Here is a 25,119-nt window from a genome sequence, read left to right as displayed (position 1 = left end):
TTCCCAGTATCAGAAATACTTGAAAATAAATTAAAAGTTAATGGTAACAGCATGTCAACCAAGCATGTTTGGCACTAGACTGGGAGCTAACTAATGTTCTATCCACAAAAAATAGGGCCAAACTGCTTCATACATCAGGGTCTCATTATGAACTCTAGGGAGCTACACTCCCAGGGAGACTCTGGGTAGTGGCCTATTTAGGAGTGGGTACAGACTATTTTGGCACATACCCCTTCTTGCTGTTTTAACCCAACCTACATGATGACTCCCTGGGATATTTTTTATTCCAGCTTATAATACAAACATTTTATTAAAAATTATAACACTGATTAATTTCCTTTGAGAAAGTAGCTCTTTAATGGACACTTGGGTTGTTTCACTTTTTAGCTACTGTGAACAATGCTGGTATAAACATGAGTGTACAAATATCTTTTGAGACCCTGCTGTCAATTCTTTTGAGTATATATCTGAGAAGAATTGCTGTATCATATAGTAATTCTATTTTAAATTTTCTGAGGAATTGTCATGTTGTTTTCCTAAAATGTCTGTACTATTTTACATTCCTACCCACAGTGCACAGGGTTTCAATTTCTCTACATTCTAACACTTCTTGTTTTGTTTTTTCAACAGTTGTCCTAAAGGGTGGGAGGTGGTTATCTCAACGCAGTTTGATTTGCATTTCCTTAAGGATTGATGATGTTCGGCGTCTTTATATGTGCTTGTTATTCATTTGTGTATCTTCTTTGGCAAAATATCTCTTCAAGCACTTTATTTTGAATCAGGTTTTTGTTGCTATTGTTGAATTTTAGGGATCTCTATATATTCTGGATATCAATCCCTTATGAGATATATAACATAAATATTTTCTCCCGTTCTGTGGGCTGCTGTTTTATATTGCTGATATTGATTTTTAAAATACAAAATTTCAAAATTTTCATAAAGTTCAATCTGTTTTTTTTGTTGCCTGTCTTTAGTGTCATACCTAAGAAATCACTGCCAAATGCTGTAATGCTTTTGTCCTCATGCTTTCTTCTCGAGTTTTATTGTTGTAGGTCTTACATTAAGGTCTTTAATCTATTTTGAATTAATTTTTGTATATAGTGTCAGATAAGAGCCCATTTTTATTCTTTTGCATGTAGATATTCAGATTTCCCAACACTGTTGAAAAAAAAAATCCATCCTTTCCCCACTGAATGACTGTGGTATCCTTGTCAAAAATCATGTGACCATATATGTGGGGGTTTATATCCGGGCCTTTCATTTTGTTTTTTAGGGCCCATCCTGCAGCACATGCAGTTCCCAGGCTAGGGGTTGAATCAGAGCTGTAGCTGCTGGCCCATACCACAGCCACAGCAATATGGGAACCAAGCTTCGTCTGCGACCTATACCACAGCTGTCAGCAATGTCAGATCCTTAACCCACTAAGCCAGGCCAGGGATCGAACCCATGTCCTCATGGACACTAGTTGGGTTTGTTACTGCTGAGCCACAATGGGAACTCCCCATCTAAGCTCTTGATTCTAATCCATTGGCTCATATGTCTGACTTCAAACCACTACCACAGTTTTGGTTACTACAGCTTTGTAGTAAATTTTTAAGTCAGACAATCCTCTAGTTTCTTTTTTCAAGATTGATTTTCAAGATTATTTTGGGATCCCTTGATATACCATGAATTTCAGGATGAGTTTTTCCATTTCTACTCGGTTACTGGAATTTTGACAGGAATTGCACTGAATCTGCAGATCACTTTGATTAGTAATGACATTTAAAAAATATTAAGTTTTCCAATCTGTGAACATGAAATGCATTTCCATTAATTTGTCTTCTTTAATTACTTACAACAGTGTTTTGTAGAGTTCATTGTACAAGTCTTTCAGTTCCTTGGTTAATTCTTAATGACTGTATTCTTTTTGAGGAATTACAAAATTATTTTTGTAATTTCATTTTCAAATTGTTCAGTGTATAGAAATGTAAATGATTTTTGCATGTTGACTTTGTATCCTTCTACCTGACTCACTTATTACCTGAGATTTTTTTTTTCAGAATCTTTAGGGTTTTCTACATATAAGATCATCTGCAAACAGATAATTCTTCCTTTCCAAAATGAACGTATTTTACCTTTTTGCTTTGTCTAGTTGTTCTGTCTAGAACTTTCATTTCTATGTTGAATACAAGTGGTGAAAGTGGGCATCCTTGCCTTGTTCCTTATCTTAGAGGAAAAGCTTTCAAGCTTTTGCCATTTAATATGGTGTTTGCTGTGGTGTTTTCAGATATGGCTTTTAAAATGTTGAGGTAGTTTCCTTTTACTCCTAGTTTTTAAAGTGTTTCTATCATGAAAGGGTGTTCAATTTTGTCAAATGACTTTTCTGCATCAATTAAGATGATCATGTGTTTTTTTTTCCCCATTCATTCTGTTTATGTGGTGTATCACTCTGAATGACTTTTTTATGTTGAACGATCCTTGAATTCTAAGAATAAATCCATTTGGTCATAGTCTATGGTCCTTCCTATATACTGCAGAGTTCAATCTGCTGGTGTTTTGTTGATTATTTTTCTATCAATATTCATAAAAGATACTGATCTGTAGTTTTCTCTAGCTCTTTGGCATTGGTATCAGGGCAATGGTAGATTCAACCTTATAGAATGAGTTAGCAACAATTCCTTTCTCTTGAATTTTTGGGAAAAGCTTGAGGATTGATACTAGTTCTTTAAATGTCTGGCAGAACTCACCAGTGAAGCTAATAGGTGCAAGGCTTCTCTTTATCAGAACATTTTTTTTTTTGGTTTTTTGTTTCGTTTTGTTTTCTAGGGCCGCACCTGCAGCATATGGAAGTTCCCAGGATAGGGGTCAAATTGGAGCTACAGCTGCTGGCCTATGCCACAGCCACGGCAACTCCTAACATGAACATTTATAGAAAGAAATTTCCCTCTTAAGCACCACTTTCACTCATCCCATAAGTTTTTGAATGTTGTGTTTCATTTTCATTTGTCTCAAAGTATTTTCTGATTTCCCTTATTTCTTCTTTGATCCACTGGTTTAAAAATATGCTGTTCAATTTCCACAATTTTGTTAATTTTCCTATTTTCCTTCTGTTACTGGTTTCTAATTCCATCCTGTTGGAATCAGAGAAGACACTTAGTAAAATGTCTGTCCTTTAAAATCTATTGAGACTTAATTTGTGGCCTAACATATTGTCTATCCTGGAAGATGCCCCATGTGCTCTGGAGAAGAATGTGTATGTTTCTGTTGTTGGGTAGAGTGTTGTGTATCTGTGTTAGATCTAGGGGGTATACTATTGTGTTGAGATCTTTATTTCTCTACTTAACATCTATCTGGTTGTTCTATCCATCATGGTGAGTAGGGTACTGATGTCTCCAACTATGAACTGCTTATTTCTCTCGTTAATTCTGTAAGTTTTTGCTTTATATATTTTGATGGTCTGTCAGTAGGTAATAAATTTTCATAATGCTGCTATACTGAATCTTTTATTACTATATATTTTGTCCTTTATCTCTTGCAAACTTTCTTGATTTAAAGTCTATTCTGTCTAATATTAGTATAGACACTCCTGTTCTCTCTTGGTTACTATTTGTATAGAGTATCTTTTTGCATCCTTTCACTTTCAATCTATTTGTGTCTCTGGATCTAAAGTGAATATTTTGTAGACATCATATAGTTTTATAATGTGTTTTTATTCATTCTGGTAACCTGTCTTTTGAATGGAGAGCTTAATCCATTTACTTTAAAAGTAATTACTGATAAGGAAGGAGTTACTTTTGTTTTTGTTATTTGTCTTCTATGTCTTACAGTTTTTTGTCTCTCATTTCCTGTTTTGCTCTGTGTTTAGGTGATTTTTCTCCCCCCACCCCAAGGCTACACCTATGGCATATGGAAGTTCTTTGGCTAAGGGTTGAAGTGGAGCTGCAGCTGCCAGCCTACACCATAGCCACAGCAACATGGGATCTGAGCTGCATCTGTAACCTATGCCACAGCTTACAGTGTCAGCAGATCCTTAAGCCACTGAGTGAGGTCAGGGCTTAAACCCACATCCTTGCAGACACTATGTCTGGCTCTTAATCCATTGAGCCACAATGGGAACTCCTGTGTTAAGCTGATTTTTTGAGTGAAAGTTTAAACTCCTTTTTCATTTCCTTGTCTATAGCTATTTGATACTACCATGGGGTTGCATTTAACATCCTAAAATCATAACAGTCCAATTCAAATTTATACCAGCTTACCTTCAATAATATACAAAAATTTTGCTTCTTTACATCTCCATTCCTACTCCTTTCAGTTGTTGAGGTCACAAATTACATTTTAATATATTGTGTGATCCCAAATATTAACCAACAATTATTTATTTTTCATTTTTTGAAGTTTTATTGAAGTAAAGTTGATTTACAATGGTGATAATTTTGGTTGTACAACAAAGCAATTCAGTTATACATGTATACACATCCAGTCTCTTTCAGATTCTTTCCCCCCTGAGAGTATCACAGAATACTGGGTAGAGTTCTCTATGCTACACAGCAGGTCCCCATTGATCAATCATTCCATATACCTCAGTATGCATATGCCAATCCCAACCCTCAGCCACCTGTCTCCCCTTTACCTGTCCCATTTGCTAACCATAAGTTTTTCAAAGTCTGTGAGTCTGTTTCTGTTGTATCTTTTTTCTAGATTCCACAAATAAGAGATATCATATGCTGTCTTTCACTAACTTTACTTAGTGTGACAATCTCTAGGTCCATCCATGTTTGCTGCAAACGGCATTTCATTCTTTTTTATGGCTGAGTAATATTCCATTGTATACACGTACCACATCTTTATCCATTCCTCTGTCAGAGGACATAGGTCCATTCCATGTTTTGATTATTGTAAATAGTATTGCAATGAACATTGGGGTGTAGGTATCTTTTTGAATTATGGTTTTCTCCAGGTAAATGCCCAGGAGTGGGATTGCTGGGTCATATGGTAGTCCTATTTTTAGTTTTCTGAAGTACCTCCATGCTGTTTTCCATAGTGGTTGCACCAATTTACACTCCCACCAACAGTGTAAGAGGTTCCCTTTTCTCTGCACCCTCTCCAGCATTTATTATTTGCAGACTTTTGATGATGGTCATTCTGGCTGGTGTAGGGTGGTACCTCATTATAGTTTTGATTTGCATTTCTCTAATAATTAGCAATGTTGAGCATCTTCTCATGCTTCTTATTTTTTGTATCTCTATGTCTTTAGAGAATGTCTATTTAAATTTTCTGCCCATTTTTTGATTGGGCTGTTTGTTTTTTTGATATCAAGCTGCAGGAGGTGTTTATATATTTTGGAGATTAATCCCTTGTCAGTGGCTTCATTTGCAAATATTTGCTCCTATTCAGTGGGTTGTCTTTTCATTTTGTTTAGGGTTTCCTTTGCTATGCAGAAACTTTTAAGTTTAATTAGATCTCATTTGCTTATTTTTGCTTTTATTTTCAATACTCTAGGAGGAAGAGCTGAGAAGATATTGCTGTGATTTATGTCACAGTGTTCGGCCTATGGTTTCCTATAAGAGTTTCATAGTATCCAGTCTTATATTCAGGTCTTTAATCAATTCTGAATTTATTTTTGTGTATGGTGTTAGAGAGGGTTCTAATTTCATTCTTTTACATGTAGCTGTCCAGTTTTCCCAGCACCACTTATTGAAGAGACTGTCCTTTCCCCATTGTATATTCTTGCCTTTGTTGTAGATTAGTTGATCATAAGTGCATGGCTTTATTTCTTGGTTTTCTGTCCTGTTCCATTGATCTATATTTGTTTTTGTGCCAGTGCCATACTACTTTGATTACTGTAGATTTATAGTAGAGTATGAAGTGTAGGAGCCTGAATCCTGCAGCTCCACTTTTCCTTCTCAGTATTGCTTTGACTACTTGGGGTCTTTTGTATTTCCATACACATTTAAAACATTTTTAATCTGGTTCTGGGAAATTTGATAGGATTGTGTTGAATGTGAAGACTGCCTTGGGTAGTAGAGTCATTGTGACAATACTGATTCTTCCAATCCATGAACATGGAATACCTTTCCATCTATTTTGTATCAACTTTGATTTCTTTCATCAGCATCTTAGAGTTTTCAAAGTTCAGGTCTTTTGTCTCTTTAAGTAGGTTTATTCCTAGGTATTTTATTCTTTTTGATGTGATGGTAAATGGGACTGTTTACCTAATCTCTTTCTAGAAGATCTTTCATTGTTAGTATACAGAAATGCAATTGATTTCTGTGTGTTAATTTTGTATCCTACAATTTTACCAAATTCGTTGATGAGCTCTAACAGTTTTCTGGTAGCATCTTTAGGGTTTTCTAGGTACAGTATCATGTGATCTGCAAATAGTGATAGTTTTACTTCTTCCTTTCCAATTTGGATTCCTTTTCTTTTTCTTCTCTGATTGCTGTGGCTAGGATTTCCAAAACTACATTCAATAAAACTGGCAAAAGTGGACATCCTTGTCTTGTTCCCTGATCTTTGCGGGAATTCATTCAGCTTTTCACCACTGAGAATTATATTAGTTGTGGGGGTCATATATGGTCTTTATTATGTTGTGGTAGGTTCCCCCTATGCCCACTTTCTGGAAGGTTTTTTTTTTTTTTAAATCAGAAATGGCTGTTGGATTTTGTCAGCTTTTTCTGCATCTATTGATCATATTTTTTTACATCAATTACATCAATTTTTTACATCAATTTTTTGTTAATGTGATATATCACACTGACTGATTTGCAGATACTGAAAAATCCTTGTATCCTTGGGATAAGTCCCACTTGATCAGGGTGTATGATCCTTTAAATGTATTTCTGGATTTGGTTTGCTAATATTTTGTTGTTTGTGATTTATCTTGTTTCCTGAGGTGGCTTCTGTTGCTATATAAACTTCCCTCTTGAACAGCTTTTGTTGTATCCCATAGGTTTGGGGTTGTTGTATCTTTGTTACTATTTGTTTCTAAGTATTTTTTAATTTCCTCTTTGATTTCTTCAGTGATCCACTTCTTCAGTAGCATATTGTTTAGTCTCCACATGTTTGTGTTTTTTTCTGCAGTTTTTTTCATGTCATTGATTTCTAGTCTTATAGCAATGTGGTCAGAAAAGATGGCTGATATGATTTCAACTTTCTTAACTTTACCGATGCTTGATTTGTGGCCCAGAAAATGATCTATCCTAGAAAACGGTCCATGTGCACTTGAGAAGAATGTGTATTCTGCTGCTTTTGGATGGAATGTTCTGTAAAACTGTTAAGTCCATCTGGGTCTAATGCATCATTTAAGGCTTGTGGTTCCTTGTTAAATTTCTGTCTGGATCGTCTATCCACTGTTATAAATGGGGAATCAAAGTCCCCCACTATTGTTGTGTTACTGTCTCTAACATAGAAAAGAAAACTGGTGTTATCAATCAAATTTATAATAGTATTAGTTCTTACACTAGTTAACATATTTTTCTTTATAGGTATTAGTTTCTTAAATCATGCAGAAAACAAAAAGGGCAGTTACAAACCACTGTTACAATAACACTAGCTTTTATAACTACCTAAGCATTTACCTTTATTGAGATCCTTATTTCCTCATATGATCTTAAGTTACTGTCTCATGTCCTTTCATTTCACCTTGCAGGCCTCCTTTGAGCATTTCTTGAAGGGCAGGTCTAAATGAAATGAACCCTATCAGCTTTCATTTATCTGGGGATGTCTTAATTTTTCCATCAGTTTTGAAGGACAGTTTTGCTAGATATAGGATTCTTGGTTGATAGATATTTTCTTTTAGCACTTTGAATATATTAGCCTACTGCCATCTAGTCTCCAAAGTTTCTGATGAGAGATCTGCTTATAATCTTATTAAGGATCCTTTGTGAAAATTTGCTCTTCTATGGCTGCTTTCAAGATACTCCCTTTGTCTCTAGCTTTTGACAGTTTGATTAAAATGTGTCTTGGTGTGGGTCTCTTCAAGTTCATCTTAGAGTTTGTTGAGCTTCTTGGATGTTTACATTCATAACTTTCATTAACTTTGGGATATTTTCAGTCATTATTTGTTCAAATATTGTCCCTTTCTCTCTTCTCCTTTGAGACTTCTGCAATGTGTTCAGTTTCAAGGTGTACCATAGGTCCCTCAAGCTGTGTTGACTTTTCTTCAAACTTTCTTCTCTCTGCTCCTCAGACCTGATAATTTTCATTGTTTTATCCTCAAATTCACTGATTCTTTTGCCTGCTCGAATCTGTCTTTGAATCCCTCTAGTGAGGTTTTCATTTCAGTTACTGTATTTTTCAACTCCAGAATTTTTTTTTTTTAGGTTTCCTAATCACGTTGATATTTCCATTTTGTTCACACATTGTTTCCCTGACTTTCCCCACATCTTCCTTTGTTCTTAAAGACCTTTAAGACAGCTGTTTTAAGGGAGTTCCCCTTGTGGAGCAGCAGAAACAAATCCAACTAGTATCCATGAGGAACCAGGTTTGATCCCTGGCTTTGCTCAGTGGGTCGGGGATCCAGTGATGCCGTGAGCTGTGGTGAAGGCTGCAGACTCAGCTGGGATCCACAGTTGGTGTGGCTGTGTAGGCCAGCATCTACAGCTCTGATTTGACTCCCATCCTGGGAATTTCCATATATCGCAGGTACAGCCCTAAAAGGACAAAAAAAAAAAAAAAAAGACAGCTGTTTTAAAATCATTGTCTAATACAGGTGCCATCAGATCTTTTTTACAAGAGTAGTTTCTGCTATTTTTTTTCTTTGAATGGGCCATATTTTTCTCATTCCTTTGCATATCATATGACTTTCTGTTTGAAAAGTGGGCATTTAATGCAATAATGTGGTAACTCTGTACCTCAGAGTCTCTTCCTTTCCCAGGGTTTGCTGGGTTTTGTTATTCTTTTTATTTCTTTTGGTTTTTTTGACTGTTGTAGACTGTCTATAGGGAGGATCAGCCTGAAGAATAAATTTAAGATCTTCTCAGGTCTTTTCTGAGCATTTCCTTGGTACATTTGGTCTCTTAAAAATATTCCCTGAATATGCAGTTGTTTTGTAATGTCTTATCTTTAATGTTTGGCTCCCAAAAGGCAAAAAAGAGAAAATGAAGAGGAGGGGAAAAACGATGCTAGCCCTTTTAGTCCTCTGTAAGTCACTTAAGCAAGAGAGGGAGGGGCCTGCAACAATGAGGGTAACTGCAACAACGATGTACCTCTGTGATCAGAAGTAGCAGAAGCAGCAGTCAGTAATCAGAGCACATATACCTGATGTTGAGATGACGAGGTCTTTTTTGCTCACTCTGGCTCCCACAAGCTGTGTGCAGGTTGCTCTAAAAAGTCACGCACAGTTGTCTGCCACATGGCGGCACTAAAGGTTGGGTAGTTGCTACTGTGCTAAGAGCTGAAACTGACTGAAATTAATCACAATTTACTGTTCAAGTCTTCCTTTGGAAGTTGCAAGCTTTCAAGAGACTCCAGTAATCATATTAGACAGGTTTTGCTGGTACAACTGCTGTCTAGGTGGGGAGACAAATTCCTGATGCCACCTACTCTGCCATCTTACTATGCTGTTTTTTAAAAAAGCTTTGTTAATCCATAATGCCACCTCAATAACTTATTAGAATTGGGTACTTTTACTCCTCTATTTATTTAGGAGTACACAATTTTGGTGAACCAGTAACACTGGATTTTCCTCTTTAGATATTTCTAATTCTCACAGGGAAAATAATGTTGATGCCTCTGTAAATAGCAGACTAAACTCTTGTTATTCTTAAAAACTCTAATACATTGTGTATATATATATCATCAATGACAATTTTTTTTTTGCTTTTTTTCTTAGGGCCACACCCATGGCATAAGGAAGTTCCCAGGCTAGCGGTCAAATTGGAGCTACAGCTGCCAGTCTACACCACAGCCAAAGCAATGCTAGATCTGAGCTGTGTCTGTGACCTACACCACAGCTCATGACAACACTGGATCCTTAAACCACTGAGTGGGTCCAGGGATTGAACCCGCATCCTCATGGATATTAGTCAGGTTTGTTTCCACTGAGCCACAATTGAAAGTCCACCAATGGTAAATTTAAAATGCTTGAAGTCAATAGTTTTTTCAGTTTAAATTTACATAATCAAATTCATATTTTTATATTTTTATGCTTCCTTTGATTACTTTAAACCACAAAAATGATCAACTTTCAAAAAAAAATCTGATAGAAAATCTTGTTTTTTTCTATTGAATTTCTAATATACATATTGATTCATTTTCATGTACGCTAAGCAGTAGTTTTTCGCAACGTTTTTAGTCATAAAACTTCTGGAAAAAGAGTTTTATGTGAAAATTCAAATATAAAACAGGTAAAAATGAATGGGAGTCCCATTCTCTCAGTACTTCCTCTTGTGAACTAGGTGGTCCCTGAGGTCCCTCTGTAGAGTCTAAGCAGTTAGATCTACATTTATACCAGTGGTATTAAGAGTTTCTCTTTCTGAGTTGCTATCCAGTTATTCTATCATCATTCATAAAATGAGTCTTCCTTCTCAAACCCAATGGTCCTTTCAAACACTAAACTTCTTTATACATAATGCTGACTTTATTATGAGCTATCTATCTGTTTCACTGATCTAAGTTTCTATTTTCACATCAAACATAATTTACATAGGTTCTTGCCAAGTTCCAGCATTTATTCTTCACTACAGGTTTTTATTTTTGTTTTATGTATTTTTTGTTTAAAAACTAATTCACATATATTTTTCCTGTTCCCATATTTCACAGTCACACAACCAGAATTACATTTTGGGTAGTCTGCAATTTTCCCATGTCATCCTTTTTTCTTCTACATCTCATATTATGGAATTATTTCTGGAATGTAAATGTTTATCCACATCTAACCATTTGTAGCTTCTCCTCCTTGACTATCACAACCCCTCAAGTGACAGGTATATTCTCTATATCGGCTATTACTTCTACCTTAACTACTTCATCCTTGTTACAGTTGGATTAAATCCAGACTACCAGTTTCTTCAGATGCTCCCTCTAATCCTTTGGGGAGATGATATTATCACCCAAAGAAGCTTGTCAGAGATTTTGTTTTTAGCTAAATCAGATTTTAAGCAGATGGATATGAAGCTAAAGTGCTCTATTACCACCATACTATGTGGTCTTGGTGGCTGTGTCAGAGTGACGAATATAAAGCTTGGTCACTTCCTCTTGGGTTCATAATGTAGTAAGGGGAGATGGGAGCAGAGAAGGGGATGAGGTTGTGGAGTCAGATAAGGGCCTAATAGAGGAGATAATTATATTTTCTATGACTAAGCTTTGGAAGATGAATAGGTCTTTGCAGTGGGAAAGGGGAATAAAAGAAAGGCATCCGGGGTGGAGAGAACAGTGCCTTCTCTATTATAACACAGCCTGGTTGGTTTAGGGACCTGCACAGAATGATGGATGGTGTGTCGGCTACAAGGGATAAATGTAAAAGGAGAACAGTAAAGAAGTAGGTAAGATCCAATTTGTGAAAAATCCCTTTAGAACGAATTTTAAACCAATTAACAACATCCTTTTTTCTGTCTTACACCTGTAAATAAAATTTCTATGACATGAAAATATTCCTGTATGTTAAAGGAATTAGATAGTGTTAGGTGGACTGTAATTTTTTTATTAACCAAAATGCCACACTTACTGTTAATCTTTTCTGATACCAACAGAGCAACTCTAAGGCATTCAGTTCTCATACTTAAAAGTTCTTGATTTACTGTCAAACTATAAGACAACAGCACACTGTTTGAAACATTTACATTAATGAATTTATAGTAATCATTCCACTGTCCCATACCTGCACGTTGTAGCAAACACAACTCGTTGATACTTATATACTTCTTAAGCACGTCCATGCAAACCTATAAAAGTCACAAAAAATGTAAAACTACCATTTAATATTTTATAAAAACTACTCAAATTTAAGTCCTATCTGTTGCTATTTTTTAAATGAATTAAAAGCAATGGAATAAAGAAGCTGATGTTAGGTTAGTTAGGCTTTTAAATGCATACTCAACTCATTACAAAAACCTTATTTAGAGAAGCTCTGTCAAAGAAACAGTCAAGGCAACAGAGTCAAGATTAGCAAGCAATCTTGACTCTGGTCAATCTTGGGAGAGGAAGGAAATCTTTGAATATTATAATTAAAAAAACTGATTTAGATCTTTGAAAAAATAATCTTTTACTGGTACAAGGATAAACACATTGACCAATGGATTAGAACAGAGAGCCTAAAAAAAGACCCACTCATTCACAATCAGCCCATTTATGACATGGTGATACTGCAGTGCAATCAGGGAAAGGAGGGTGTTGGGTTTCGTGGAGATTAACCTGGAAAAAATATGTATCTGACCTTCCTCTCACATCCTAAATAAAAATCAATTCTAGATGGCTTACAGTTCTCAATATAAAAGATAAGACAAAACTTTTGTTGTTGTTGTTGTTGTTATTGTTGTTGTTGTTGCTATTTCTTGGGCCGCTCCCACGGCATATGGAGGTTCCCAGGCTAGGGGTTGAATCGAAGCTGTAGCCACCGGCCTCCGCCAGAGCCACAGCAACGCGGGATCCGAGCCGCGTCTGCAAGCTACACCACAGCTCACGACAACACCGGATCGTTAACCCACTGAGCAAGGGCAGGGACCGAACCCGCAACCTCATGGTTCCTAGTCGGATTCGTTAACCACTGCGCCACGATGGGAACTCCCCAAGACAAAACTTTTAAAGGAAAAACATAACAACATTTTCATGATCTTGTCAAAGATTTCTTCAACAGCATGTAAAATGTCAACACTTTTAAAAGGAAAAAAATGACAAAATTGGTCTATATGAAGATTAATAATTCTTATCAAAAGATAATTTTGAGAGCATTAAAAGACAACTTGTAAAGTAGTAAAAGGCATTTACAATATAAATATATATCCAACAAAGAATCTGTATCCAGAATATACAAAGAATTCTTGGGATGGATAAGAAAAAGACAATCCTCCAGAATACAGGCAAACTATTTAGCTATTTACAGAAAGGGGATATTCAAAAATCCAATAAATGTTGTAAAAGATGCTCAACTCCTGGAATTCCTGTCGTGGCTCAGCAGTAATGAATGTGACTAGGATCCATGAGGACGCGGATTTGATCCCCAGCCTTGCTCAGTGGGTTAAGGATCCAGTGTTGCCGTGAGCTGTGGTGTAGGTTGCAGATGTGGCTCAGATCCTGCGTTGTTGCTGCTGTGGCACAGGCCGACAGCTGTAGTTCTGATTCAATCCCTAGCCTGGGAACGTCCATATGCTGCAGGTATGGCCCTAAAAAGCAGAAAAATAAAATAAAATAAATAAAAGATGCTCAAACTTCATCAACCATCAGGGAAGGAGTATCATTTCCCACCTATCAGAATGGCTTCAATTGAAAGACTGCTAATACCAAGAGCTAGTAAGGATGTGAGGTAACCAGAACTCTCAAGACATTGCTGGTGAGAGTGCAATTTGGTAAACCACTTTGGAAATCCGTCCAGCAGTATCTACTAAAGTTGAACACATGCAAACCCTCTGACCCATTAATTCCAGTTTTAAGTATAACCCATTGAAATGTGTACAAATGTTCAACAAATGACATGCAGAATGCCGGGAGTTTCAGTATTTTATTTATCAAATTTAGAAACCACCCACCAAAAGTAGTATTTATCAATAAAATAGATTTTGATGTATTTGTACAACAGAATATTCAATTTTATATGAGAAGGAAATTTCTACAATTAATTAAAAAAAAAAAAAACCCAGAGATGACTCAATACTACTGAGCAAAAGAAGCCAGAAACAAAAGAATACTGATTGTATGATTCCATTTATATAAACCAGGTAGAGCTCATCTATTAGGAATGATGAAAATCTGAATTAAAATGTGTGACCGAGATGCTTATTAAAACAATTTCTACTTCGAAGACTTAACATATTTTACCTTTTCATCCCCTTGCTCAGGCACGTGAGCAAACTTGCACTGTGATCGCTCACAGCCACGTAATGTATTAAAATGAAATTTGCAATATCTATGGGGTATCATCAACCCAAGGGGCTTCTGGAACACCTAGAAAATTAGACAGATTTCCTTTCTGTATTAATTGTAAAACACTTACTACAATAATGTGAAAAAGCATTTGAAGCAGAAATACTATATATTCAAAGCAGTATCAAGATAATTTGCTTGCCAACTTGGTAAAAATAACTCCAACCAATTTGCATTTTTAAAAATAATGAAAAAATCAATTTAAAGTGTCTGAATGTTTAAAATTTTGTTTAATGTAAAACTTTTATATTCAATTAAAATTACTACTGTTTTACTTTGTAGGTTTCTAAAGGTTTATACATTCCCTCTTCCTGCTCATGTTCAGGTCCTTTTTACTTTTATAACAAGTTAATTCTATTATAATATGCATGTTTCAGATGCATTTACTAGAACCAAAGTTTTCCTTACCTTTTCTGATTAATGGTTTAAAAAGGCAATGAGTGAAAGCTGTTTACAACAAGCTTTTCCCATCAATTGCTAGCTTTCTCCATCACAGGGAACCATTCATCCAGTACATGATGTTCTGGATATCCCACCACCCACCTGTCCACCTGAAATCTCTTGTTTGTGAATATCCTCCGAATTACTAATCATTTTCTGCCCCTTACCATCAATTCCCAATTAAAATCCATGAAATGTCCAGAACTGCTTAAAAATGATAGGGAAATATAACCAAAGCCCCCAAATATATGCTTTTTAGACCATTACTATTTTTTTAAATGGGGGAACTTACCCCCACAGTTTTTTCCCTCTTAAATAGTTCATAAATGTCAGAATTCTGCAGCTTTAGGAGAGAATGTTTTCCTGGAAATCTGAAATCTAGAAATGATTAAGAATGACGTTATACTCTAATTTGTTATAACTTATTTCCTTCATAGCAATGAAACACATGACCACTACTTAAAGTTTCATTTTGGACTACTTATGCTCAATTTGCAGACCGATGCAACAGTATGCTCCTGTGAAATACAGAGTGATTTACATCTTAGGTGTTCCTTAAGGATTTCTAAGTCTAAATTTAACATTTTATTTTTAATTTTTTTTATTATTGCTTTTTAAAATGGCTGTACCCACGGTACATGAAAATTTCCAGGCCAGGGACTAAATCCAAGTTGCAGTGACCTATGTCATGGCTATGGCAACACCAGATTCTTTAACCTACCTGTGTTGGGCTATGGATAGAACCTGTGCCTCTGCAGCAACCTGAGCTGCTGCAGTTGGATTCTTAACTCACTGTGCCACAGGAGGAACTCCTGAATTTTAACGTTTTACATTCATTATAAACTGAAGATACTTTCTTAAAAGTCTTATATAGCAGCACTGAGTATTATATTCAAATGATTGTCTCTAAGACAAATATTACATGCAATAAACCTTTCTTACGGAAGAAAACTACTGACAAACCCAGGTGCTATGGATTGAACTATGTTTTCTCTCCCACCTAATTCATATGTTGAAGCTTTAAGCCAATCTGACTACATTTGGAGTCAGGGCCTTTTATGGAAATAATTAAGGTTAAATGGGGTTACAAAAATGAGGCCCTGATCTGACAAAATTAGCATCCTTACAAAAGGTTTTTTTTTTTTTCTCTCCATGCACATGCACCAGAAAAAGCCATGTGAAGACTTAGCAAAAAGGCTGTTTTCGTAAGCCAGAAAGAGAGCCAGAAACTGAACCATACCAGGACCTTGATCTTGGGCATCTGGCCTCCAGAACTGTGAAATGAGTATCTGTTTATTTAAGCCACCCCATCTGTGGTGTTTTATTATGGCAGCCCAAGCTGACTACTACACCAGGCATCATTATCCCTTAATGTTGGTCTTTTAAAATGAGACTCTGGACATTTAAAAATGATTTTTTTCCTCAATATAAAACAAATGAAAACTGGAATTCCTGCTGCAGCACAACAGGATTGGTGGCATCTCTGCAGCACCAGAATGTAGGTTCAATTCTCGACCCAGTGCAGTGGGTTAAGGACCTGAAATTGCCACAAGTGTGGCATAGGTCACAACTGCGGCTCTGATCTGATTCCTGGCCTGGGAACTCCATATGCCGTGGGGCGGCCGATAAAAGAAAATAAATCAAAAACAAATGGAAATGCTTTTGTCTTAAATAATTTCATTTTTCACTTTGGCAGCATCCAGATATAATTTGGGACAAATTGAGGTTTTTTCTGCATAGCTTTGCAGTAATTTTCATTACAAAACCTGCAAAGCTTTTTAAGATAAAATATGTATACTTGCTGCTATAGTATACTATACCAGGTGGCATGGGTCAATAATGGGAAGAATTAAGTGTGAGCTACACAAGGGGATTTTATTGTTTCTAAATTCCTTCTTCAATCTAGCTTGTTTTATTCACAGCACTATGAGTTATCAAAAAATTGACACAAATTCTAAAGTACATCTAAATTTCTAAACACTGAACTAACATATGGATATTTTAGGTATAAACTATAATCCACCTATACTACCATGATCACACAATATATAGCTCAGAATTTGTTCCATCAAAAATACTAACTAGGGAGTTCCCGTCATGGCGCAGTGGTTAATGAATCCGACTAGGAACCATGAGGTTGCGGGTTCGGTCCCTGCCCTTGCTCAATGGGTTGAGGATCTGGCGTGGCCGTGAGCTGTGGTGTAGGTTGCAGACGCAGCTTGGATCCCGCATTGCTGTGGCTCTGGCGGAGGCCAGTGGCTACAGCTCCAATTCGACCCCTAGCCTGGGAACCTCCATATGCCGTGGGAGCGGCCCAAGAAATGGCAAAAAGACAAAAAAAAAAAAAAAAGAAAGTACTAACTAAAGGTACACAAACCTTCTAATCTTAACATATTTTATACTTGTTTCAATTTTTTTAACTTTTTATTTTTGTGGAAATATCTCCTGTATCATTTCTATATAATCAAAAGCCAAGAAATTTTATTAAGAAAATCGTACCATTCATCCAGGGCTTCAGTAGTGTGTCTTCCTGACGAGCAATGAGATCCAAAGGTGGCACTGGCACTGATAAACACAGAGGTTTGGGACCCAGTGCTGCTAAGTGAAAGTCACCAACCAGAAGCTCTGTATTTTTAGAATCGCTACTGTGTGAGCAGAAAAAGCAGTCAGAATTTAAATTTATTCTAAAAACATTAAAGTAATAAGATCAAGTAGGTAGAAAAGCAACCTAGTGATATGTATATTCTATATACTATGCTGTATGCTTTATCATATACTATGATTCTTTAACATCTTCAATAGTTTGTTTCTGACTTCTTAACTAGAAAACCAATACCTGATAAATGGCTGGGGTAGCGGAAGGAGTTGGGGTGCTGGGATTGAAACTAGAGCAAACTATTTTTTGGCTGTGCCCATGGCATGTGGAAGTTCCGGTGCTAGGGATCAATCCCACACACATCAGTTACAATGCCAGATCCTTAACCCATTAGGCCATCAGGGAACTCCAAGAGTAAACTTTCTCTGATCATGCCAGATGGAGAACTGGACTACGGTCCAAATCCAGAAAACATAACCCAATGATTCTATTAATAGTACAAAAAATAAACGAATTATGTTATTCTTCAGTACAAGTATATATAATAAATTTATACATGTACTTGATACCCTCCTTCAGGAAGAAAGTAAAGAAATACATTGTTCTGGGCTGCTGATTTAAACAGTCTTGACTATATTCTAATATATGAGATCCAAGAGAGCCAAATAAAAAAATACTTAATCTGGAGGTCGCTTACCTAGGAAAATAAGTAACTTAAGCAAGGGGAAGGGTGGAAAGTACCTCAGAGCTAACAGATATAAATGAATTTGCTTTTTCGAAGAAAGACTTATATCCTCACTTAGATATTATTTTACCTTAAAAAAAATTCTAATAAGGTTTTTCAGCTGAGGTTCCCAGGGCCAGAGAGAAGTAAAAATCATAACAAGAGGGGTCAACTCTTATAACATGTGGAACTTAGTAGCACTGAAGTTTAAAAATTTCACACAAAGATATTTGCTTCTTTCCTAACTTATGATATCATTGATACATGCAATGAACATAACCCCCCTCCACATAAAACAAAACAAGAAGTAACAAAAAACAAAGAAATAGGAATTACTTCTGTAGATGGAAAAGATTATCTAGTAAAGTTCCTTTATTTTGATTGGATGATGAAATCTAGGGTAACGTACTGACTTGCCCAATATCACACTTCTGGTCACTATGGCAGAGTCAAGGTGATCACAAAACTCTGCAGGCTGAAACTATTTAGTCTGTAAGCAAAATGCTTTTGATTGGGAAAAAAAAGTTAATTTTGTACTTTTCTTTAAGATCTTCAAATGGTCATGACTCATATTGTGCTTGTATGCCAATCTAATTCTTACCTAAGATTTTCTTTAACATGATGGTTCTTAAACTTGGGCAGGGAGCTTGATTAGCTGGTCACCTTTTGAGACACAGATTGACAGGCTCCATTTCCCCAGTTTCTGATTCTGTAGGTCAGTGGTGGGACCAAATAATTTACATTTCTGACAAGTTCCCACAGGATGCTGCTCTCCAAGGATCATATTTGTTACCTGACCTGACTGTGACTTGCCTCAACAGAAAAATGGGAGTGGGCGTGGATCAGATGACCTCCTAGGTATCCTCCAAATCTAAATTTGGTACCTGTATATGTTTTAGTGCGTATACTGTAACACTTAGTACTAATGAGCGCAGACATATACCTGCAAATGGCAATGTTCATCTGATTTCAGTTACTCTTACCTTCATAAGTCACACACACACATCATTTTTTCTTTTATCGCTATTCCTTATTCCTTCCTCAAAAAATATTTTAATGGCTCAAAATACTTAGTGACAGCTTTAAGGTACTTACAATACCCCTGACATCTAGATACACCTGACACATTAATTAGATTATGCCCATGTATTGTTTATGGCATAGTAGCTCAAGCACATACAGTAGAGAATAAAAAACATACTCAAGATACAAATTACATGAATGATTACTTTAACATTAAAAATGTTACGGACCTTTTGCAAACTTCATAAATATTTTCTTTTTCGGCTTGAATAGTCACCTGGTCTGAAAATCTACACTGTAGAGAGATTATGATTAAAAAATGTAAGTGAATATCTCTGCATTCCCTATTATTAGGCTCTGAGGCTTACCAGATCACAACGTATTAGGTGTTAATTGAATAACTAGGCTTAAGGCCAACACAGAAAACAATTCTACACCATATTCTTTAAAATACTGAACATTAGAGTTCTCTCGTAGTATAGCAGGTTAAGGATCAGATGTTGCCACTACTGTGGCAAAGGTTCGATCCTTGGCCCAGGAATTTCCATATGCTGCAGGCATGGCCAAAAACAAACAAACAAACAAACAAACAAACAAAAAAAACCACTGAATATTAATTTTAAGGTTTCCACTGTTGAGAAAAACTAATGTAAATCAATTTTCCTAGCATCCAATATTATTTTTAAATTATTTCAAATTGTTAAGGACAATTCAAGTGATTTCTCTTTTCATTCAGGAAAAAAAAAGCTGTAATTTTTATTTTTAGGTGGTATTTATGAACATAAATTTATTTTTCATTAAAATACTTGTATTTAAAACATCAATATACTTATAACACTTTACAATTAACGTTTTGAGAACTGTGATTTTCTAATTATAAGAAAGTTATACACATTCAATTACTAGACTTTTGAAAAAACACACACCAAGAAAGTAAATCCTAAATCACCCATCATTTGGAAGGCGAAGATATCCATTTAACGCCTTACTTTATATCTTCCTAGTCTTTTTAAAGTACATAATCTTATTTTACAATAATGGTACACACTGTATAGACAATTACAATCTTTAGGAAGAACACTACAAAAATCAACTGAGAAACATGAAACATTAACAAACAGAACAATATACTGTGTTCCTGGATGACAATATTAAAGGTACAACTGTTAACTCTCCCCAAATTATTTTACACATTAAATAAACGATTTTACAATGTGAGTTTAAAGCTTTCTTAGAAAAATATAAGAACAGCCAACTATATATTATATTTATAATACATCTTAGTATTTTTAAAAGCAAGCTTTCCATACTATTTATATTTTTCAAATAATCAACTGTATGGAATTGGTACAGGACCTGAGCAATTAATGATACAAAAAAGAAGTAATCATCTGATACAAAAAAATTGAAAATATTGGAGTTCCCGTCGTGGTGCAGTGGTTAACGAATCCGACTAGGAACCATGAGGTTGCGGGTTCGGTCCCTGCCCTTGCTCAGTGGGTTAACGATCCGGCGTTGCCCTGAGCTGTGGTGTAGGTAGCAGACGTGGCTCGGATCCCGCGTTGCTGTGGCTCTGGCGTAGGCCGGTGGCTACAGCTCCGATTCGACCCCTAGCCTGGGAACCTCCATATGCCGTGGGAGCGGCCCAAGAAATAGCAACAACAACAACAACAACAATAACAACAACAAAAGACAAAAAAAGAAAAAAGAAAATATTAAAGACAGTGCTTGAAATTTGTGAGGAAATGATTCGATAGCAGGAGAACAATAGCTTAGTTAATTGGATGGGAACTAAGTTTGGTACCATCATCATATGCCAAAATACTTTAGGTTCATTAAAGATTTAAATATTAAAAATACTAAAAGTATCAGAAATAAAATAAAGGTGAGTGTTTACATAATTTGGAGAGTCAAGAAAGCCTAAGCATGACACCGAAGGAAGATACCATGAATTTCGGTATCAATTGGTTTGAACACAAACTTTTAAATATTTTCATATACTAAGAGAATACAAAATACACAAAAGCCATCTGTCAAAATAAAAACAGAAAGGTTACTTTTTTTTTTTTGTCTTTTTGCCTTTTCCTTGAGCCGTTCCCACGGCATATGGAGGTTCCCAGGCTAGGGGTCTAATGGGAGCTGTTGCCACCGGCCTACACCAGAGCCACAGCAACGCGGGATCCGAGCCACGTCTGCGACCCACACCACAGCTCATGGCAACGCGGATCCTTAACCCACTGAGCAAGGGCAGGGATCGAACCCGCAACCTAATGGTTCCTAGTCGGATTCGTTAACCACTGCGCCACTCCAGGTTACATTTTTTCTACATTCTTTCTCCCAAAAATCAAATTTAGACTTACATTGATAAAAAAAAATTAATAAACAAAAAAAGTACTAGAAAAAGATATGGTCAAAAATTTTTAATCCTAAAATGGGGAAGATTTCTCTACATATACTTAACTCAAATATCACAAAATAAAACTGATACATTTGACTAAATAAAAGCTCCTTCAAGGTAAAAAGATCCTAAGACAAATCAAATACTAATGAAAAACAAGAAAAAGTAAAGAACAAATATGTTTTAATATATGAAAAGTTCCTACAAATTAAAGAATCCCAGAAGAAAAATGGGCAAAAGAATAAAAAAGTTCACAGAAGAAAATGTAAATGGCTTTTACACATACTAAAAGATGCTTAACTAGACTCATAAGAGAAAAGCAAACTAAAAGTCATTTGTAAAAAATGTAAAGATGGACAAAAATAAAAAATTTTAATATTGAGTTGGTGAGTGTGTGGGGGAGAAAACTGTCACTCTCATACAGTGTTGTTGGAAGTATAAGTCAAAGCAATCTGAAATCTCAAGCAATCTCTATGTAGGGCAATTTGAAAATTCTACTTCTAAGAATTAATACAGAAAATGCTTGCACATATGCAAAATGCCTTATGCTCAAGGATGCATAATGCAACAATGTTAAAATAGCAAAAAATGGAAACGAACCAAGTATCCATCAATAGCGGAACTTGTAGAATAGAGTGTGCCCATATAGTAGATAATTGTATAATTATAAAAACAGAGCATCATTACATTCATGGAAAGGAAACAATCTCCATTAGGTATTAAAGTTACAAAAGATAAAGAATGGTATGCTACCACTTACATAAAATTAAAAAGAATACACAACAGGTCTACTTTGAGAAATGGCAAATAAGTATCTCTTATCAGACTAATCCTTCTGTAGTTAACAACTATAAACCCTAGACAACATGTAAAAAATCTCTGCCTAAAAATACTGGAGGGATTTGAAGCGTAGGCAGAATCTGGAGGGAAAGCCAGAACAACACTGAGTAATAATCCTGTTTTAATGGCTTGAATCTTGAAGGCAGGCCTTAGGTGAAACCACTTGGGAAGGTCAATTTTGCACTACTGATACAACAAACCAAGAGAGAGAGTTTAGGGCAGTCAGAAACTGGGAAGTGAGGTTGGGAATGAATCCTGGAAAGGAAAAAGTCTAAGAGAGCAAGCTCCCAAATCTGCCTCAAACACAGTCCAAATCTCTAGCTGACTCTCGAACTACACTTTGTAAGGCAGACTCCAAACAGCCCAGCAAAGACTAAAATAACTGAATAAATATTTCAACTGCCTGATACCACAGGGGAGTAATCTGGAGGGTGAGTCCACCCAAGTTAAAACCTAAGCATGCAATTACCAGACAGCCCAATAATTGTAGACCTGGGCATTTATTTCAAAATACCAAAATTACAGAGATGGAAAAAATATTAATGGTTGCTAAGGTTACAGATGTCAGGGGCTAGAAGGGAGGTGTGACTAAGGGATAGAACGAACAAAGAATATCTTTGTAGTGATGGAATAATTATCTTGATTGCAGTGGTAGAAAAGACTGGCACACTTGATAAAATGCACAAACTACTAGTACATTCATTGTGCTAATATCAAATTTCTGCTTATGTTATCGTGCCTTAAGATGTAATTATAGGGAAAGAACTACTTTTGCAAGTTCCTGTGAATTAACAATTGTTTCAAAATAAAAATTAAAAAGTACACTAGCATTTTAACTATTTGAGGCTCAAAACTAGAATCATTAAGCAATCACTAGCACGGCAAACCTAAAAATTGTTAAATATGGATTCTGGATATAACTGATACTTGAGAAAGAAAAAATAAGGCCTGTGGAAAAGGCAGGAATTATCTACCTATCTATGCATATATACATGTGTATTTTATATACATGTGTATTTATATACATGTGTATTTTATATACATGTGTATTTATATACATGTGTATTTTATACACATGTATTTACATACATGTGTATTTTATATACATGTATTTATATACATGTACATTTACTTTATATACATGTATTTATATACATGTACATTTATTTTATATACATGTACATTTATTTTATATACATGTATTTATATACATGTACATTTATTTTATATACATGTATAAGGAAGCATTTCTAAAAATTCACAGAAAACCTACATAAAAGCAGGAAAGCGATAAACTGGGCATATATCCTATAAATCAACCTATTAACCATCTAAAGTTCCTAAAATCTAAGGTGAAAGAGAGTTTGTTATTTCCTAGATTTGGGGGCTAGATATCTTAAATATTATTGACAAGGTCATGTATTTTCTAGAGTTGGTACTGTGAAGCTTACCATGGTATTGGAAGAATAAAAGTATCATTCCCCTTCCCTTAAACAAATCCAAGAAACAGTACCATGCTAGGAAGCAGCTAAATGATTTTGTGGATTTTTAAAAATTTTTTTGGTTTCTCCATGGCATACGGAGTTTCCAGGCCAGGGATCAGATCCGAGCCACAGTTGCAACCTATGATGCAACTATGCCAATGCCAGATCCTTTAACCCACTGTGCTGGGCAGGGGATCGAACCTGCAAAATGGCGCTGCAGAGATGCCACTGATCCCAGTGCACCACAGCAGGAACTCCTATAGACTATTTTTAGAAGAGCTAATATTGAAAATAGTCTATATATTTAAAATATTTATAGCGTTAAGAACTCAATGAATTCTGGCAAACATCTCCTAAAATCTATCCTTGTAGAACTGAGTTTTCTTCAGCTTTAAGCAGAATAGCCCTTTGCATATATTGCTTGATTAGTCTGTCTTTGTTTGCCTGGGGGTCTGGGATCATACCAGATAATGTATGCTAACAGCATAGCTTATGATAGAGGCCTTGAGCCACTCCAGATAGTCTAGGATAACAATGTGATTTGTGATGGAAGCCTCGAGCCATGAGGAATCAGCTTGACCTTTAGAGGGACTGAAGACTGAGTGACTAGGGTCAGTCACACAGGTGGTCAGCCATGTCTGCTATGACCAACCCCAATAAGAACCCTGACCAGGGTTTAGGCAAGTCCCCCTGGCTGACAACATTCTGTGTGTCACCATAGATCACTCTTGGGAGAAGTAAGCAATATCCATATGACTCTATTGGGAGAGAACAACTGGAAGCTTGTGCCCAATTTCTTCTGCACTCTGCCCTATGTGACTTTCAACTGATTTTAATTTGTACTATTTCACTGTCATAAACTGTAACCTTGACTATAAAAGCTTTGAAGAGCTTTACGAGTTCTTCTAGCAAATCACTGAACCTGAGGGTGGTTTGGGGAACTCTTGAATAAGAGTTTTTATTATACAGATAAGATAAATAGTGCTAGGTCTCTAGAAGTGGCTGACTGGCATTTAACAAAGCCTCAATACTTACTGACTGTTACTATCAAACCATTAAGCAAATATCTGGTGATATTTTATTCATGTTATAGGACACTTCTAGCACTTACAGACTATTTTCAAATGAAGCTCACATTCAATATTCACTCAACAATCATTTTGTGTTATCACTCTGAATCAGTGACTGCTCGGTGCTAAAGATTCATTTGTGCGCAAAATGGACAAAAATCCTTGTCTTCATAGAGTTTCATTCTAGCAGGAGGAGACTGAAATAAACTTAAGTAAATGTATATAGGATGTTAGATCACGACAACTACAAGAAGAGGGATATGAAATGTTGGCCAAAGGAAAAACACTGGAATTTTAGGTTGGATGCCAACCTAAAACCTCTCAGATGTCTCTCTGAGAACATAAACCTCTCAGAGGTCTGAGAACATAAAATTTCAGTAAAGATGTGCAGGAAATAAGAAAAGTCAGCTATATCATTTTTTTAGGAGATAAATGGCAAGGACAAAGGCCTTAAAGTGGGAGAAAGCCCATACTGTTCCATGAAC

General features: G+C 35.9%; 1 protein-coding gene across 4 annotated transcripts in view; it reads right to left on the bottom strand.

Moving 5' to 3' along the window:
• TOPAZ1 (testis and ovary specific TOPAZ 1) overlaps nucleotides 1-25,119 on the bottom strand; it is a 72,239-nt gene that overhangs the window by 29,717 nt on the left and 17,403 nt on the right. For 3 of the 4 annotated variants that reach the window (XM_047771420.1, XM_047771446.1, XM_047771437.1), the window contains 5 exons: nucleotides 19,073-19,137; nucleotides 16,999-17,144; nucleotides 14,792-14,877; nucleotides 13,954-14,079; nucleotides 11,801-11,864 (listed from right to left, as the gene is read on the bottom strand). In XM_047771420.1, the coding sequence (XP_047627376.1) occupies nucleotides 11,801-11,864; nucleotides 13,954-14,079; nucleotides 14,792-14,877; nucleotides 16,999-17,144; nucleotides 19,073-19,137 (487 nt within the window). The remainder of the gene's footprint in view (nucleotides 1-11,800; nucleotides 11,865-13,953; nucleotides 14,080-14,791; nucleotides 14,878-16,998; nucleotides 17,145-19,072; nucleotides 19,138-25,119) is intronic. The other variant, XM_047771429.1, reaches the window with a different exon arrangement.

This window comes from Phacochoerus africanus, chromosome 1 (assembly GCF_016906955.1).
Source record: "Phacochoerus africanus isolate WHEZ1 chromosome 1, ROS_Pafr_v1, whole genome shotgun sequence".
Taxonomy (NCBI): domain Eukaryota; kingdom Metazoa; phylum Chordata; class Mammalia; order Artiodactyla; family Suidae; genus Phacochoerus; species Phacochoerus africanus.
Note: the sequence above shows the minus strand (reverse complement) of the source record. Positions and strands in the feature narration are given on the sequence as shown.